Genomic DNA, 16,418 nt, shown 5'->3' with positions numbered 1-16,418 from the left:
CACAATGATACAAGTTCAAATTGAGATTCTGTAATTTTTTAGGTTAGTTACATAAGTGATTTTTTAGGATTATCTCTGAAACCATATGCTAACAAAATTGAAGGATACGCCCGAATTAATGCGCTAATTGAAGACATTCAAGTTGTTTTTTTAGAATCTAACTATCACGCAGACGGCTGGGGTTCTATCCCTAGCGCCTGCAAAAACATCTAGATATTTAAAAAATCTGAAAGGCCCAAGGTCGACCCAGTCTGAATAAAAATGAGTACCTTGAGTAAAACCAGGGGTAATAATAGGCGGTTGAAGCGTGACACTAGCCCTGATCCTTCCTTCGTAGAGGGAGACTATTATTATTTTCCCATTTTAAGACTATTATTATTATTATAATATAAATTTCTCTCTTTTAGGTTGTGTATGAGAGAGTAGCAAGAGGTATGCTCCACAACGATCGACTTACATTTGCAATATTACTCTGCAGAATCCACTTGAAAGGACAGCTAACTGAACCGAATTTGGATCAAGAATTCAACTTTTTCCTTAGAGGCAAAGAGGGTGTTTTTAATAATACCGGTGCATTCGCTACAGATGGATTGAACAGCGAACAGCAAGAAGCTGTCATTAGATTATCGACGAAATTACCAACATTTAAGAAATTAGCGAATCAAATAAAGGACATGCCTGAATTTGGAGCTTGGTTGCAACAAGGAAGTCCCGAACAAGCAGTTCCACAATTGTGGATTGAGGAAAAACAACTCAGTGCAGTGGGTAAGTGTTATTTTAAGCCAAATGTAAGACAGATTTCTCTTTATATAATATATTTAGTCGTTAATTATTATGGGATTTTTAATAATTTGAATTATGAAATAAATAAAGTTTCATACTCGATTACATCTAATCTAATCTAATCGCAGTGTTAAAGAAAAAGACGACGGTAAAATGGATACGGAGTTCATAAGTAAATAAATAAAAAAAAAATTAACAATGCAACACCAAATATAACGTTAGTGCAGATTGGTTGATACAGAAAACAAACATTAAAAAAGAGATAAAACATTTGTTACAGCATTTGTAACATATCGACGAAATATATTTCTTTCTTAACACTGCTATTTATATATTTCTTTCTCGACAAACATAATACGACTCTGCACTATGATTCCTTTTGTTACATTTCTATGTAAAAGTATCTTTACTTGCAAAAAAGGTTGTTTTTCGTTAAATGTCTATATGTAAAATTTTAGGTTTGAGACGAAGTATTTTATTGAATCTTTTCTTCCAACTTATGGATATATAAATGTCGATTTTCGTGATTTTTGTTGATAATTTGCTGATATGTTTTCTGACGTGTATTTCTCTGGTGTTTTTGAGAGAAATGTTTGTTTAGTTTATTTATTTTTGAATTCCTTCATAAGTTTCTGGTTAAAACTTATTGGTGCTTATAATATTTTGCAGTTTAGCTGTTACTGTGTTTCTTGTTTTTCTTTGTCAAACTATTATATTTTGTTATTTCTTTCGTTTATCTATCTTTTTTTGTTCTGCAATTTTTTATCATCTATATCCTTACCCACCCCCAATGAAGTTCCCAAACTGAGCAACGTGGTCTTCGTTAAGTATTGTGAACGAAACGCTTTTTAATATCAACTTTTGTCAGCTAGTTCGCGACAATGTCAATGTCACCGAGCAAAGATTGAGATGGTTAGGATACGTTGAACTCCAAAATATCGTATTCACTTTACTGTGAATGATCTAGTGGGTCGATGGTTCAAACCCTGGCCAGAAAACCTGGACCTGGTGTTTCTCTACCGGACTCTACTCGACATAGATCCCTGCAAGACGAGTGCATACACTTAAAAACTGGAATATAGATAGATTTCTTATGGCGAATATTATAAAAGTGTATACAAAAGAATGGCATTGATAGAAAAACATAAAATTAGCTGCCTCGAAAATATATTCTTCTTCTTAGCCTTCTATAGTCCATTTTTGGACATAGGCCTCTCCCAACTCCTTCTATCGATCTCTATCCTGAGCAACATACTTCCAATGTGTTCCGGCTATTTTTTTTATGTATCTACCTATCTCACCTTGAAAATATATATTTACTTTCTATTTTAAATATTAATTTACTTTTTTTATTGCATAGGTAGAGCAATGTACCAACTTTTGGTTATCCAGGCCTTCAGACCCGATAGAGTAATAGCTGCAGCTCACAACTTCGTATCAGTCGTTCTCGGAGCGGACTTCATGTACCTGGCAGAAAAAGAACTTGAGTTTGCCGCATGCGTCGAAAAAGAGATTAGGTCTAACGTTCCAGCGCTCCTATGCTCGGTTCCCGGTTTCGACGCTTCGGGTCGTGTCGATGATCTTGCAGCCGAACTCAACAAGCAGATATCCAGCATTGCTATCGGATCTGCCGAAGGATTCAACCAGGCTGATAGAGCTATTAATATGGCATGCAAGACTGGAAGGTAATATCATAACATTGAATTTTTATAACAAGAATAAAAAAAATTCCTATTCGGATATGCATAGGTTATAGTATAATACCAAAGTAGTTTAGATATATCATATAATCATCATATAATACATAATACATCATATAATACAAGTATTGATTCTTTTTGGACATATTATCCAGAGAGCAGATGTATATATAGTTTTCTTTTTTGCAGAATACGATTACTGTTATTTCGCTAGTTTTAACAATTTTAGATACTATCTAAGCCTGCAATTCTCTGAAAGTACTGCGAAACGGAGCTGACGCGACGGCCGACACTCCGACAGTTACATTAGAGATGAATTTAATCGTTCGATTTAATGAACTAGTCCGCCAAATTTAAACAGTAATGCTTTTTTGTGTCAAAGGAAACTGAGAAAAGTTCCACACATTCTGAAGTAGAATTGCTTTGGTAGCATTACTATAATGATTTGAACCTTTTCTGGCGACGTGCAAATGGACATTTTTAAAACAATGTTCTTTGGTTCACTGCACCATCTGGAATGAATTAAAATAAAGAATGACATCCTTTTTCAGCCAAAATAAACGAACTAAAATGAGTCCACCAAGCTGAGAGCCGTTATTGACGATTGATTTGTATTTAAAACTAATTGATTAATTTATGGAAAAAAATTATTTGTTCTTGTTGTAGTCTGTAGGTTCTAGGTTTGTCTGTAGCAAATTTAATGTCTTTTTTCGACTGTAAAATGTTAAACACATGTATCCCACCTAACATCTGAGCGAACCAACGACGTTGCTATTAAATTGGGTTGTGCCTAATCATAAAATAAACCCACTGTATAAAATATTATATTTATTGACTTACTTTATAACTGTACCGTATAAATATTTTTCATCGCCTTTAGATGGGTCATGCTAAAGAACGTGCACTTGGCTCCTCAATGGTTAGTCCAGTTGGAGAAGAAGCTTCACTCACTTCAACCTCACGCCAACTTTAGACTATTCCTCACTATGGAAATTAATCCAAAACTACCAGTTAATCTTCTTAGAGCCGGAAGAATCTTTGTATTCGAACCTCCACCGGGTATTAGAGCTAACCTCTTGAGAACATTCAGCACAGTGAGTATAAATTCGTAATATAATCGAAGAATCATTACTTAAATCGCGATTTTTATTACCCACATCCAATATCTTTGTAGGTTCCGGCCAGTAGGATGATGAAAGCACCAAACGAGAGAGCAAGGCTTTACTTCTTGTTGGCGTGGTTCCATGCTATTGTCCAGGAGAGGTTGAGATATTGTCCTCTAGGTTGGGCCAAACATTATGAATTTAGTGAATCAGATTTAAGAGTTGCCTGTGATACTTTGGATACTTGGATTGATACAACGGCTATGGTAAGTTATTTTCTAATAGTTCTGCAAAATACCAAAGTTCCCCTTTGGGGAACTATTTAACTATTTAATAGGAAACTTGTCAGAGCAAAGTTTCAGAACACTATTTATAAACAAAAGCTAAACTTGAATCTCCTGTTAAATGAACTCAATCAAGCTTTATTCAATACAGTTCTTTTTATTTAGAAGTGAATCTCTCTCGAGTCATTCAGACTGTTGCCGGTATCCACCATTCTCCTGGATGCCGTTCTTTACGCTTCGTATTCGAGGACACGAGATACGTAAGGTTTTGTGACAAGATATGATCCTTTCGGAAATATCACAAGTATGTGAGTTCGAAAATGAATGTGAAATAATAAAACAAAAAAATATGACTCGTAAGCGTCATTTACGACAAGTAAGATATCACTCGAGTCTCGAAAAATGGTTATATAAAAGTAAAACAAAGATTGTGTGCACCAATCGGAAAATCATATATATATATATATATATATATATATATATATATATATATATATATATATATATGTCTTGTGTTTCCTTAGCTTACGGAAGCAAACACAAAAGAACGAACAAGTTATAAACAAGCAAAATAAATGAGAGAAATGGTCATGCGTATGGTCACGCAAGACTATGTTCTCCGACAGAAAGTATAGCACAATAAATGGCAGAAAAATAGCAAATAAATGCGTACGTTTCAGACGCTAAGCCTCTTAGAGGTTTTCGTAAGAAAATCGTACAAAATACAAGTCAAAAATATCAATAATAAAATCAATAATAAAAATATTCACAAATATCAAAATATATAGCAATATGAAATAAAAGGCAGATTCTAGGTGGCTGATAATACCGTACCCAGAGTCTTATAATACGAGGACAATTGTGGGTCCGGTCAAATACCACAGGATTGGCTTCAATCAACCTTTATACCAATTCCAAAAAAGGCAAACGCTAATAGTTGCGACCAATTCCGAGTGATCAGCTTATTGAGCCAGGTCCTAAAACTCTTCTAAGATAATTCACACAAGAGTATGCAACAGATTTTCTGTAATCGGCCAGTTCGAACTGGCCGATTACAGAAAATCCACCTTCTTTTATATCCGAAAATCCTTTATTCTACAGTATTATGACGTAGGAAAGAGGACTTCCCGTAAAATCGGCCAATGGGAAATTTTGAATTGCTCAAAAGTTGGAATAACCTTTATTTCAACCAATGAACAATTTTTCCCATGTCAGGAGATGTTTCCCGTGTGCTGATTGGTGCGTTAATGAACGCGCCCGAGAACAAGACCAGAGTAATTGAACTACTGGAAAAGTATAATTACAAAAATGGCTTAAATATCGAAATTAGAGTAACTACAGCAAACTTCAATTGTGGTGAGATCACGTGAGGTGTTTCAAATGACGTATTTTCGCCTTGAGTTAACTTAAAGTACTTTCTCGATCATCGAACCGATCGGAAGGAATTCTTTCGCCGGCATTCATTTACTGGCGCAATTACAAAATTTAATTTAACTTATTATTCAGTTGGATTTGCTCTCATCACGATTTGCTTAAGCAATGCTGTCAAGAGTCATTTTAAAATCTGCTAAGCTTAAAAAAAGTGGCGTTTTGTGTATTTAGTCAAGCTTGCCAGAAAATATTTAAGTGAAAAACAGATTGAATCATTGATTGTCAACAATTCTTTTCAATTTTTTATTAACTGCACTGTTTATGCAATGCAGAATGACAACACAAAGAATGAACGATCTACGATAACAGAAATCAAGTGTTTGACTTATTTCTGTAACATGAATTTTTGTTAATATTAAAACTAAAGAGAAAACTAAGGATATGAAAAGTATTTTATAAGTTTTAATACATTTAAAAAAGCGTAATTGTTTCTCTAAAGCACCTCTCCTATTATTCCACCGAAAATATTTTAATATTTAAATTTGTTGTGAAGAGTTTATCATATATTTTGTTTTTAGGGAAGGACCAACTTACCGCCAGAGAAAGTCCCATGGGACGCCCTAGTCACGCTGCTCTCACAATCCATCTATGGTGGTAAAATCGATAACGATTTCGATCAAAGACTGTTACATTCCTTCCTGAATAAACTTTTTACTCCCAAGAGCTTTGAGAGCGACTTCGCTTTAGTGGCTAACATCGACAACGGACCTGGTGGAAATAGACACATTACAATGCCAGATGGTACTAGAAGGGATCACTTCTTGAAGTGGATCGAGAGTTTCGCTGATAGACAAACTCCAGCTTGGTTGGGATTACCAAATAATGCTGAAAAGGTGAGATTTACTTTCTAATAAGTTATTGTCGGATTATAATTTACTATTTTTATTATATTATCCTATGTTATGCTTTACTTACTAAAAGTGAGTACATTTATATTTTAGGTCTTATTAACAACTAGAGGTACCGATCTAATAACCAAATTATTGAAAATGCAGCAGCTGGAAGACGACGACGAATTGGCTTACTCTATTGATGACAGTTCGCCTACAGATCATGCGGAAATTGACGGTCGACCATCCTGGATGAAGACTCTTCATAACAGCGCTCGTACTTGGGTTAACTTGTTACCCACTTCTCTTCAGACATTAAGACGAACTGTCGAAAATATTAAAGATCCCCTTTATAGATATTTTGAGAGGGAAGTCAATTCTGCTTCCAAACTTCTCATTGATGTATTACACGATCTTAATGATGTACTTTTGATTTGTCAAGTAAGTAAAATTTGTTTTTTTTTTAGGCGTTCACGTCATTCCAATATATTACCTTTTTACACTTATAGCGTACAGGATGGGTTTATTTCTATAGCGTACAGGATGAGTTGATTTCTTTGTTTAAATATTTATAGAACCGTCTCGGTAGTGAGCAGAAATAATATCCTTACAAGCAAAAGTTTGGACGATCACAATTTCTAACATTGCCACTGGGCACTGAATTTTTCTATTAAAAAACTCTTTTTCACGCCACAATTGTTTGCATTAGCGATTCTTTGTAAAGACTACTCAAAGTTTGTGTATCGTAAAAATAAACCAAGTATCATAAGGTTCCAGTCTATACTAAAAACATCACTCAAATTAACTAACAGAAGTTCCGTTCGTATATTGAACGAAAACTTCTGTTTTATTTTAAAATGAGTCCATCGCAGAATGTTGAGACACCTTAGAAAGAAACTTTCAAATATATCACATAATATCACCGCATCCTTATTAGTATTATAACTTGTTTGTTTCCCCATAAAATACATAACATTCTGTTAATATTGATTAACAGAATACGTAATAACGTAATTAATAGAATATTTGTTTTAGGGTGAGAAAAAGCAAACCAATTATCACCGACTGATGTTGGCTGAGCTAGTGAGAGGTATTATTCCCAAGAATTGGCACAGATACACCATACCGAAAGGTTGTACCGTCATGCAATGGATTACCGACTTCAGTCAGAGGGTTAAGCAGCTGCAAAAGGTGTCTCAAGTAGTTTCTTCTTCGGGAGCTAAAGAGTTACAGGTACGAAGAAAAAAATCGTTATAAATATCGGGCTGTATTATTATTTTTTTGTTTTTTCAGAGTTTCCCTGTATGGTTGGGTGGATTACTAAATCCAGAAGCCTACATAACCGCCACAAGACAATGCGTTGCCCAGGCCAACAGCTGGCCGTTGGAAGAACTCCATCTAGATGTTACAATCACGGATAGTAACGACAAAGATTCTATTCCTCACGATTGTTTTGCTGTCATTGGTAAGTATCTGAGAGTTGGTAGTTAGAATACCATAAGTCTTATCTGTGGACAACTATTAAAGAACAAATGAACAATGTAACGGAAAAACATCTAAAAGTAACACCTAGAAATAACAAACAGGAATGGATGACAGAAGAGATTTTACAATTAATGAACAAACGAAGAGAATCTAAAGGAAAAAATGACAAGGACGGAGAATACAAAAGACTAAATAGAATAATTCGAAAAAAAAAAATAACCGAAGCAAAAGAGAAATGGCTGGAAACAAAATGCGGGGAAATAGAAGAACTACAACAAAGGCACGATTTTTTTAATTTACATAAAAAGGTAAAAGAGTTTACATCGACTACCAAGAGAACGACTTTTCACACCATGCTGAACATGGATGGCAAACTGCTAGAATCAACGGAAGATAAACTGAAAGAATGGGAAAACTATATTAAAATTCTTTTTCACGACATACGAGAAGAACCAAGATTGGAAAATAACAACGAAGGGCCAACAATTCTGAAATCTGAAATCATAAATGCCATTAATCATCTTAAAACAAATAAAAGCCCAGGTCCAGACGGAATATACCCAGAAACGTTAAAATTAATTAGCGAAGAAAATATCGAAATATTTGTCCTTTTATTCAATCGCATTTATGATACAGGCAAAATACCCCAAGATTGGCTGGAGTCAATATTCATCCCACTACCAAAAAAGCCAAACCCACAACACTGCAATGAGTTCCGTCTGATAAGCCTTATGAGTCATGCAGTAAAAGTCCTACTAAAAATCGTACATAATCGTATCTATAGAAAGTGCGAAACAATCATCGGAGACGATCAGTTTGGATTCAGAGCCGGCATGGGAACGAGAGAAGCCCTGTTCAGTTTACTAGTTCTCGCCCAAAAATGCTACAACCAACAGAAAGATATATTTATATGCTTTATAGACTTCGAAAAAGCATTTGATAGAGTAAGACACGACCTACTATTAGAACGTTTGCAAGAAGTCGGTTTAGATGGAAAAGACATCAAATTCTTAAAAAACTTGTACTGGAACCAAAACGCCAGAGTTAGGATCGAAGGTTCCACGTCCGCAGAAGTAGAAATTAGGAGGGGAGTTAGACAGGGATGTGTTCTGTCGCCTCTGCTGTTTAATCTTTACTCCGAGTTTCTATTTAAAGAAGCATTGGAGGATTCCAAGGATGGAGTCAATGTGAATGGCGTAAATATCAACAGTATCAGATACGCCGATGATACAGTGTTAATTGCGGATTCCGACTTAGGTCTACAACGACTCATCGACAAGACCAACTCGACCTGTGAGCAATTTGGTATGAAAATAAACATTAAAAAAAACCAAAGTGATGTCACTCCGAAAAAACCAAAATGTACCTCAACCTTGCACAATAAATGGGCACATTTTAGAACAGGTCAATAGATTTAAGTACCTGGGATGTTGGATCGATAACAGCCTAAATCCTGATCTAGAAATAAGATCGAGAATATAACAGGCCAGAAAATCTTTCGAAAAAATAAAAAAACTGCTTTGTGATTCTCGAATAAAACTCGAAATTCGACTACGTTTATCAAAATGCTACGTCTGGTCGACTCTTCTATATGCAGTTGAAAGGTGGACCCTTAAAACATCAACCGTAAATAAATTGGAGGCCTTTGAAATGTGGATCTACCGGAGAATACTCAAAATTTCATGGACATCGCATACCTCAAACGAAGAAGTGCTGCATAGAATAGGCAAGGAAAGAGAACTTTTTAACACAGTAAAAGTTAGAAAAACATCATACCTAGGCCACATACTGAGAAATAAGTACCAATATGCCCAACTTATAGTGAAAGGAAAAATCGAGGGAAAGAGAGGCCTAGGAAGGAAAAGACTATCGTGGCTCAGAAACATCCGACAATGGACAGCGCTAAATTTTGAACAGCTAATAAGAACAGCTGAAGATAGAGAAGAGTTTAAAATCGTAGTAGCCAACCTCCACTGAGGAGAGGGCACTTTAAGAAGAAGAAGAAGTCTTATCTGAAGTGACGAATGGAAAGAACTAAAAGTCAAATTATTATTATAAAAATTAATATCAGTTACTTAATTTCATCAGGACTTAGTCTCCTGTTACTGTCGCCTTTGTTGATATGATATTTGTGTTGGAGGTTGCCTCAAATATTCCTGACGGTGAGAGTTTGATTGAATATTGAAACGGACGAGATTTTTAGAAAGAAAGGAAACCGGTGCCGTCATCTCTTCTATTGGGACAGTCCGAACATTTTTCTATCTCAATCACTTTTTGGAGAATTCCTAAAGGATCTTACCGGTCATAGCGTGAGATATTACCTTCTTAATGGAAAACTAGAGCTTTTTATGTTGACATTGTTGCTACTATTTTTAAAATTTTATTCACAAGTGATTTTTGCTCGTTAACTTAAAGCTCATAGGTGGACATACTGGTATGGTAGTCGAGGACATAGACAGTAAATACAGATCTTAATGAAAGTGTGTTTAGTATGTTGAGTAAGTTTACTACGTAACAATTGAATATGTGTATTGAGTAATAATAAGTATAACGAAAGAAATAGTCTTGATATTACCACGGATGCCTCTGCGAGATGGATTTTGATGTATGGTACTGAATGGTTATGTAGTTAATTATAAAGGAAAATATGTGTAGTAGCTTAGGCTAAAAGATGAAACTAAGTCAATATAAAGATCTTTTGACTGCCTAATTTTTGGAGAAATACAATAGAACGTTTATTGTGTTTTGTTTGAAAATTGGTGCACTGTGGTTTGTAGTCAGATTGTATAATTTATGTTATTCTTACAGGTATTAAACTGCAAGGTGCTCAATGTCGCAACAATCAACTGCTACTCACCTCCAGCATCATGATAGAACTACCAATCACTCTTTTCCGATGGGTCCGAATTACTGGCGACGAGAAACTGAAAGAGGGAAAACTCTCTCTTCCTCTTTATCTAAACTCTACTAGAACCGAACTGCTGTATACGGTAGAACTGAATATCGCAGCTGGCCAGGACCCACACAGCTTCTATGAACGTGGCGTAGCATTACTTACATCCACTTCTTTGAACTAAATGTTGTATCGTTATTATACTATTTATTTGAGCTTTAATATTAATCGTCTATTTATTATTTGTTTACAATATTATGAGATAAAATAGTTGAATTTACTTTTTATTAATAAATAATTAAGAATTATGATGAGTATTTATTCGAAATATTTTGAACAATGCAGAGAAACAAATTGTTTGTCTTTTTTACTATTCTCTTCCATTCCTCGATATTTTTCCCTGAATAACACGTTATGACGCCTTTTTAACCTTTTCACTGCGGGAACCGGATATACACGTAAAATAATTTCGTGCCCGTACAACGGGAACCGGCTAAATACGCGTACCCTTTTTCGACATTCGCTGCAGAAACCGTATGAATCATATACTGCTTACGTATTGTATGTTGCCTATAGAAAAGAGTTAAGCATGTTATATTAAAATGTACAATACATTTAAAAATTTTATGCTTCACTGCGGGAGCCGTACAAATCCGCACATTTTTACACAGGCACGCACTACAGGGATTTACTTGTAAAATCAGGATTCCCTTTCGCCGTATTTATGTACGATCGTTTTTAGCAGCGTATTTTAATTTATTTTCTTTAAGAATTTAATTGTGTGAATTATAGCTGCTGATAAACCTATTTGAAAAATAGGAAAAAAACTGTCGAATTATGAGTTTTAGTAAATACAATAGAATTGTTATCAAATTTCACAGAATGGTTAACAGGTAAGAAATATTCAAATTGAAATAGTTTTTGTTACCTATTGCATTAATTAGCTAATAGTAAAGACGGTTTGTGACAGCTTATCATATTGTAGGGTATTGTTAAAAGATTTTTATTTACTACCTGAAATTTACGATATAAATATTTTAATATTATTCAAGTTGGACCGAAATGAAAGACTTATTGTTGTCAAAACATTTTTTTTGGATTAGTTCTATAATGTAAAGAATTTATAATTTACTTGACCATTTGAAAAACCTTTTAGGATAATAATATTTTATGAATATTCAAAGAAGACGTAAACTACAGACTTGATAATGTTAAGATTATTTCTTTTAAGCCATAAATGAATTCTGCATCTCTCCTCCGGTTTGCGTGCAGCGTCTATTTCTATTATGATCATAGTGTTGTACACCATTCTGAACTAATAGTAGTGTATTTTTTTTTACAATAATAAGTGGGTGATTCTTAAATTTATATTTTTGACGTGACAACGTCTTAAATTAGGTTGTGGCTCGGAGTCACTCATGAAAAAGTGTAACGCCCGCTCACGTCTGTTACGATGAGTCACCGAACGAGAGAGAGGCCCGCCGGACCGGCGAATGCCTTGCGTCTCTCTCCCACTTAAACATGATCGGTCCGCTGCGCGCGCAGCACTAGAGAATTAGGCGCGTTGAATCGGTGCGTGCTTGTGTCTCTGTCTTTCTCGAGCGTTCTTGGCGTAAACAAAATATATTTCTATAGTTAAAATTTGTGCAATTCTTATTTTCATTCAATTCCTTGTTCCTATTGTGCAATTTAATAATATTCATATCAATAAATATTCTACCGAGAAAAAGACGTTGTCACGTAAAATCTTCGCCCGTAAAACCGACTTTACAGGCAACCGATTTTTTTATACATTATTGCCTAATAAAAACAATTGCTGAGTGAAACAGCTCGTATACGCAAATATCTTAGCGAAAGTAAACTATATGAAATTTTAATGGAAAGTGACAGTGAGAATGAGTGTATTCTTGAAGAATCTGATGCAGAAAATGATGAATCGGATAAGAAAATGATAATGAAGAGACTTTACCATCATCAATACAGGTTAGTGAAAATAGTGCTTTAACTTTGGAATCTACTTCTCTTCAACAAGCTAAACGTCGTAAATGTGAAAAGATTTCGTTATATAAATGGGAACAGGGAGATCTACAACCAACAGTTCATAATTTTAACGACAATACATCATAGTGTTTGAATGAAAATTTTAAAAGTAGTCCAAGTGTTTAAAGTAGTTTCAAAACATTTTTTTCTTTGACTTTTATAAAAGCAATGGTTGTTGAAATTAACAATTTTACAAATTCGTTGTGGAACATAGTGATATTGAACAAAATTCTCGTGTCGCAACAAATTGGAAAGACACTGATGTGGATGAAGAGTATTGTTTTCTAGCTTTGTCGTTCCTTACATTGTCGTTGTTACGTTTTTCAGATAACAATACCGTTGACAAAGAAGACTCTCTTTTTAAGCTGCGAATCGTTATAGACCATTTAAAGACCGTTTTTCGTAGATTTCTGTATCCATTCAGAAACATCTGTATCGACGAAAGTTTGATGCTTTATAAGGGAAGGCTAGCATTTAAACAGTATACACCCTCTAAAAGGCACAGATTTGGAATTAAATTCCACGTTTTATGTGATTGTGAGACAGACTACAATTTGTACTTTATTATTTATACTGGATCTAATACTGACATTAAAATCTTTGATACAGACCTAAAAAAAGGCATAACCTGTAATGAGCCTCTATTCATTACGCCATGTTTTGAAAAATACAATTGTATAACAAATTTTAAATTTTCCTTTTAATGTAGTCAAAACTTTTTTATTTATAACTATTTATATTTTCCATTTGAATGTTTTGTGTACCATTTGTTTGTAGTTTTTTACCTTGTTGCCACAATTACTAATAATAAATAAAATAATGATAATTTTTCAGTATATTTAATTTTTTTTTATTTTTCAAAAATCTAAAAGCAACAAATTTATAGTTACTTGTACTTCTACTAAATTGTAAATACAGTCCTGAATAGACTGTATTGATACACTGCGCGAACCGTATTTATACGCCATAGTACTTCATCGACTGACTGCGGCAACCGTGTTGATCAGCACGGGCATGAAACAGTCGTACCAGAAACCATACTACTTTTATAACTAGCCTCAGTGAAAAGGTTAAGAGATGGCTACTCTCTTTTTGAGTCGGGAACTCAAACGGGAGTCGAGATAGGGGAACTTGTAAACGTACATATTGGAATGTGATGGAAATTGTAAATCTACAAACTTATTTAAAAAATTACTAAAAAATAAATATTTTTTTAATTAATGTTTATAATTGACGCTTTTGGACAAACTTAGTTTTCAAGGAATCGAGTAAACATGGGCAGTCTGATTTTTTTAACGAATCAGTTCTTTTGAGTCGTTCAATGAAAGTGATCCGTTCGTGAACGAATGTTTTAGTGACATATATTCTTTTAATTTTTTACTTCTCTAATCTATACAGCCCTTGCTGTCCAATTTTGGACATAGGCCTCCTCTTCCTTCTTCCACGTCTCTCTATTGTAGGCAGTTTGTATCCACTTCGGGCCTGCGTGTTTCTTCAAGTCATCTGACCATCTCATTTGTGGCCTTCCTCTTTTTTGTTTGTAAATATATGGTCTCCAGTGTATAATCATCTTATTCCATCTGTCGTCTTTCTGTCTTATGGTATGTCCAGCGAACTTCCACTTGAGTTTTGCTATCTGCGTTAATACATCGGTCACTTTTGTTTTGTTGCGGATCCAAGTATTTCTTTTCTTGTCTGATAGCCTGATGTTCAGCATTTGCCTTTCCATGGCTCTTTGCTATTTTTTCCATGTTTTCCTTTATAAACGTCCAAGTTTGAGAGCCGTAGGTAAGAACAGGAAGTATACATTGGTTGAAGACTCTTGTTTTTAAATATTGGGGGTATTTTCTATTTTTTAGTATATAGGAAAGTTTTCCGAAGTATACCCAAGCCAACCGTATCCTTCTCTTTATTTCTCCGGTCTGATTTTCTTTATTTAATTTAACTAGTTGTCCCAAATATACATATTCTTTTATTTGTTCTATAGTTGTTTGTGCCATTGTAATTATTAATTCTTCTGGTTGGTTGGTCATAATTTTCGTTTTATTATAATTCATTTGTAGACCCATTTTTGTTGATTCGCTATTTATTTCATCCATCATATTTTGTAATTCTTCCCTTTTATCTGTTATTAATACAATGTCGTCTGCATATCTCAAGTGATTCAAGTATTGGCCATTTATGTTAATACCCCGTTTTTCCCATTGTAATTTCCTCATAACGTCTTCCAAAGCTTGATTGAATAGTTTGGGTGATATAGTGTCACCCTGTCTGACTCCTCGCCGTATCTTAATGGACTCCGTTTGTTCAACTATTTTGATGGATGTTGTTGCTTGATCATATATATTGGAAATTAAGTCCGTATATCTATAGTCTATTCTCCCATTTTGTAAAGACTTCTTTACTGCCCAATGTTCCACCTTATCGAATGCTTTTTCAAAGTCTACATATGCCATATACATTGGGATTTGATATTCGTTGGCCTTTTCAATTAATATTTTTATCGTAAGCAGATGGTCGCTTGTACTGAATCCTTTTCTAAAACCGGCTTGCTCTCTTGACTGGTAATTATCTAACTCAGTTGTTAATCTCTTTGTTAGTAGTTTAGTTAACAGTTTGTACATTACATTCAGTAGCGTTATGGGCCTATAGTTTTTCAGATCTTTTCTATAGCATTTTTTAAATAGTAATAGTGTTATTGCCTCGTTCCATGTGGTGGGTATTTGTTCTTCTCTAATATGTCTACATTTTATTAGTTATTTTCATGCAGTTTTTAATTTAAACCTGTTTTGAGTAAATATATGATTACTAGAAATCAATAGATCGATGTAAAGAACCGTTATTTTGTGACGCTACTTGTGACGACGCCATCTTGTGAGCGCTAGTTCCGTGACGTTCACCTCAGCATTTTACTGTAGAGGAAAAAGTAATACAACGCCAGTATAGAAGCTTCGCTTCAAAAATTTAAAAAGTAATATTTAATTGGTAAGTACGTAAGAAGAATTACAATACAAAAACTAAACGATGTATCAATGACTTTATAGAGATTAATAAGAATATTATAATGAATATTCAGCAGTGCCTAGCCAACCAGTCTTCAGCCATAGTTGACCGTAGCCAAGTTTTAATTCTCCTCAAAATAGACAATGTTCTTTCAACGCTCAAAGGTATGTCGCAAACATTTTTAAAAAAATATTAATTGTAGGATAGATATAAATATCACAAAACTAAATAGTTTTTGACTATCATAAGAACTATTATTCATTTTCTCTTTGCCAATTTGCTTCCTACAATTCCAATTCAGCTCATCAGAGTTTTATATACAGAAGTTGAATTGTCATGGAAAAAACACAATATTTATCAACAGGAATATGAGCAGCATTTGCTATTGACTTTGTGTCTTTCTAATAACTCAGGAAATAAAATTAGGAAGCTGTATAAATTCAACGTTTCTTCAGGAAATCGAGATTTTAAATTTTCGACCACGGCCGTAGGTGATCGTTTTATAACGTTGCCAACATTACGAAATAGACCTCAAACCGCAGTTCAAACCAAAAAAAAACTACTGAAAGATGCACACGAGAACATCAAAATTAGAATGATAACCAGTGGGGTCAAATTCTCTTGACGGACGAGAGCCGATTCTGTGTAAATTCTATTTACGGTAGGGAAAGATCGTATCGACGTCAAGAGGAACAAAATGCACCTTCTAATTTTACTAATACTGTACCTTTTGGTGGAGTTCAATTATAGCGTGGGGTGGTATGTTTGGCTTCACGAACAGAGTTAGTGACGATTGATGGTACGCCATTAACAACATATAGGTACATCAGAGATATTTTCCAAGACCATGTGGTACCTTTTACCCC

At 34.5% G+C, this 16,418-nt stretch overlaps 1 protein-coding gene across 4 annotated transcripts in view; it reads left to right on the top strand.

Moving 5' to 3' along the window:
• Dhc64C (dynein heavy chain, cytoplasmic) overlaps positions 1–10,817 on the top strand; it is an 84,854-nt gene extending 74,037 nt beyond the window's left edge. For all 4 annotated transcript variants that reach the window (XM_072522542.1, XM_072522541.1, XM_072522540.1 and 1 more), the window contains 9 exons: positions 408–765; positions 2,144–2,468; positions 3,364–3,577; positions 3,658–3,852; positions 5,820–6,134; positions 6,243–6,572; positions 7,167–7,364; positions 7,425–7,596; positions 10,425–10,817. In XM_072522542.1, the coding sequence (XP_072378643.1) occupies positions 408–765; positions 2,144–2,468; positions 3,364–3,577; positions 3,658–3,852; positions 5,820–6,134; positions 6,243–6,572; positions 7,167–7,364; positions 7,425–7,596; positions 10,425–10,693 (2,376 nt within the window). In that variant the 3' untranslated portion in view covers positions 10,694–10,817. The remainder of the gene's footprint in view (positions 1–407; positions 766–2,143; positions 2,469–3,363; positions 3,578–3,657; positions 3,853–5,819; positions 6,135–6,242; positions 6,573–7,166; positions 7,365–7,424; positions 7,597–10,424) is intronic.
• The last annotated feature ends 5,601 nt before the right edge of the window (positions 10,818–16,418 follow it).

Source organism: Diabrotica undecimpunctata, chromosome 2 (genome assembly GCF_040954645.1).
Source record: "Diabrotica undecimpunctata isolate CICGRU chromosome 2, icDiaUnde3, whole genome shotgun sequence".
Classification (NCBI taxonomy): Eukaryota; Metazoa; Arthropoda; class Insecta; order Coleoptera; family Chrysomelidae; genus Diabrotica; species Diabrotica undecimpunctata.
This window is presented reverse-complemented; position numbering and strand designations above follow the sequence as displayed.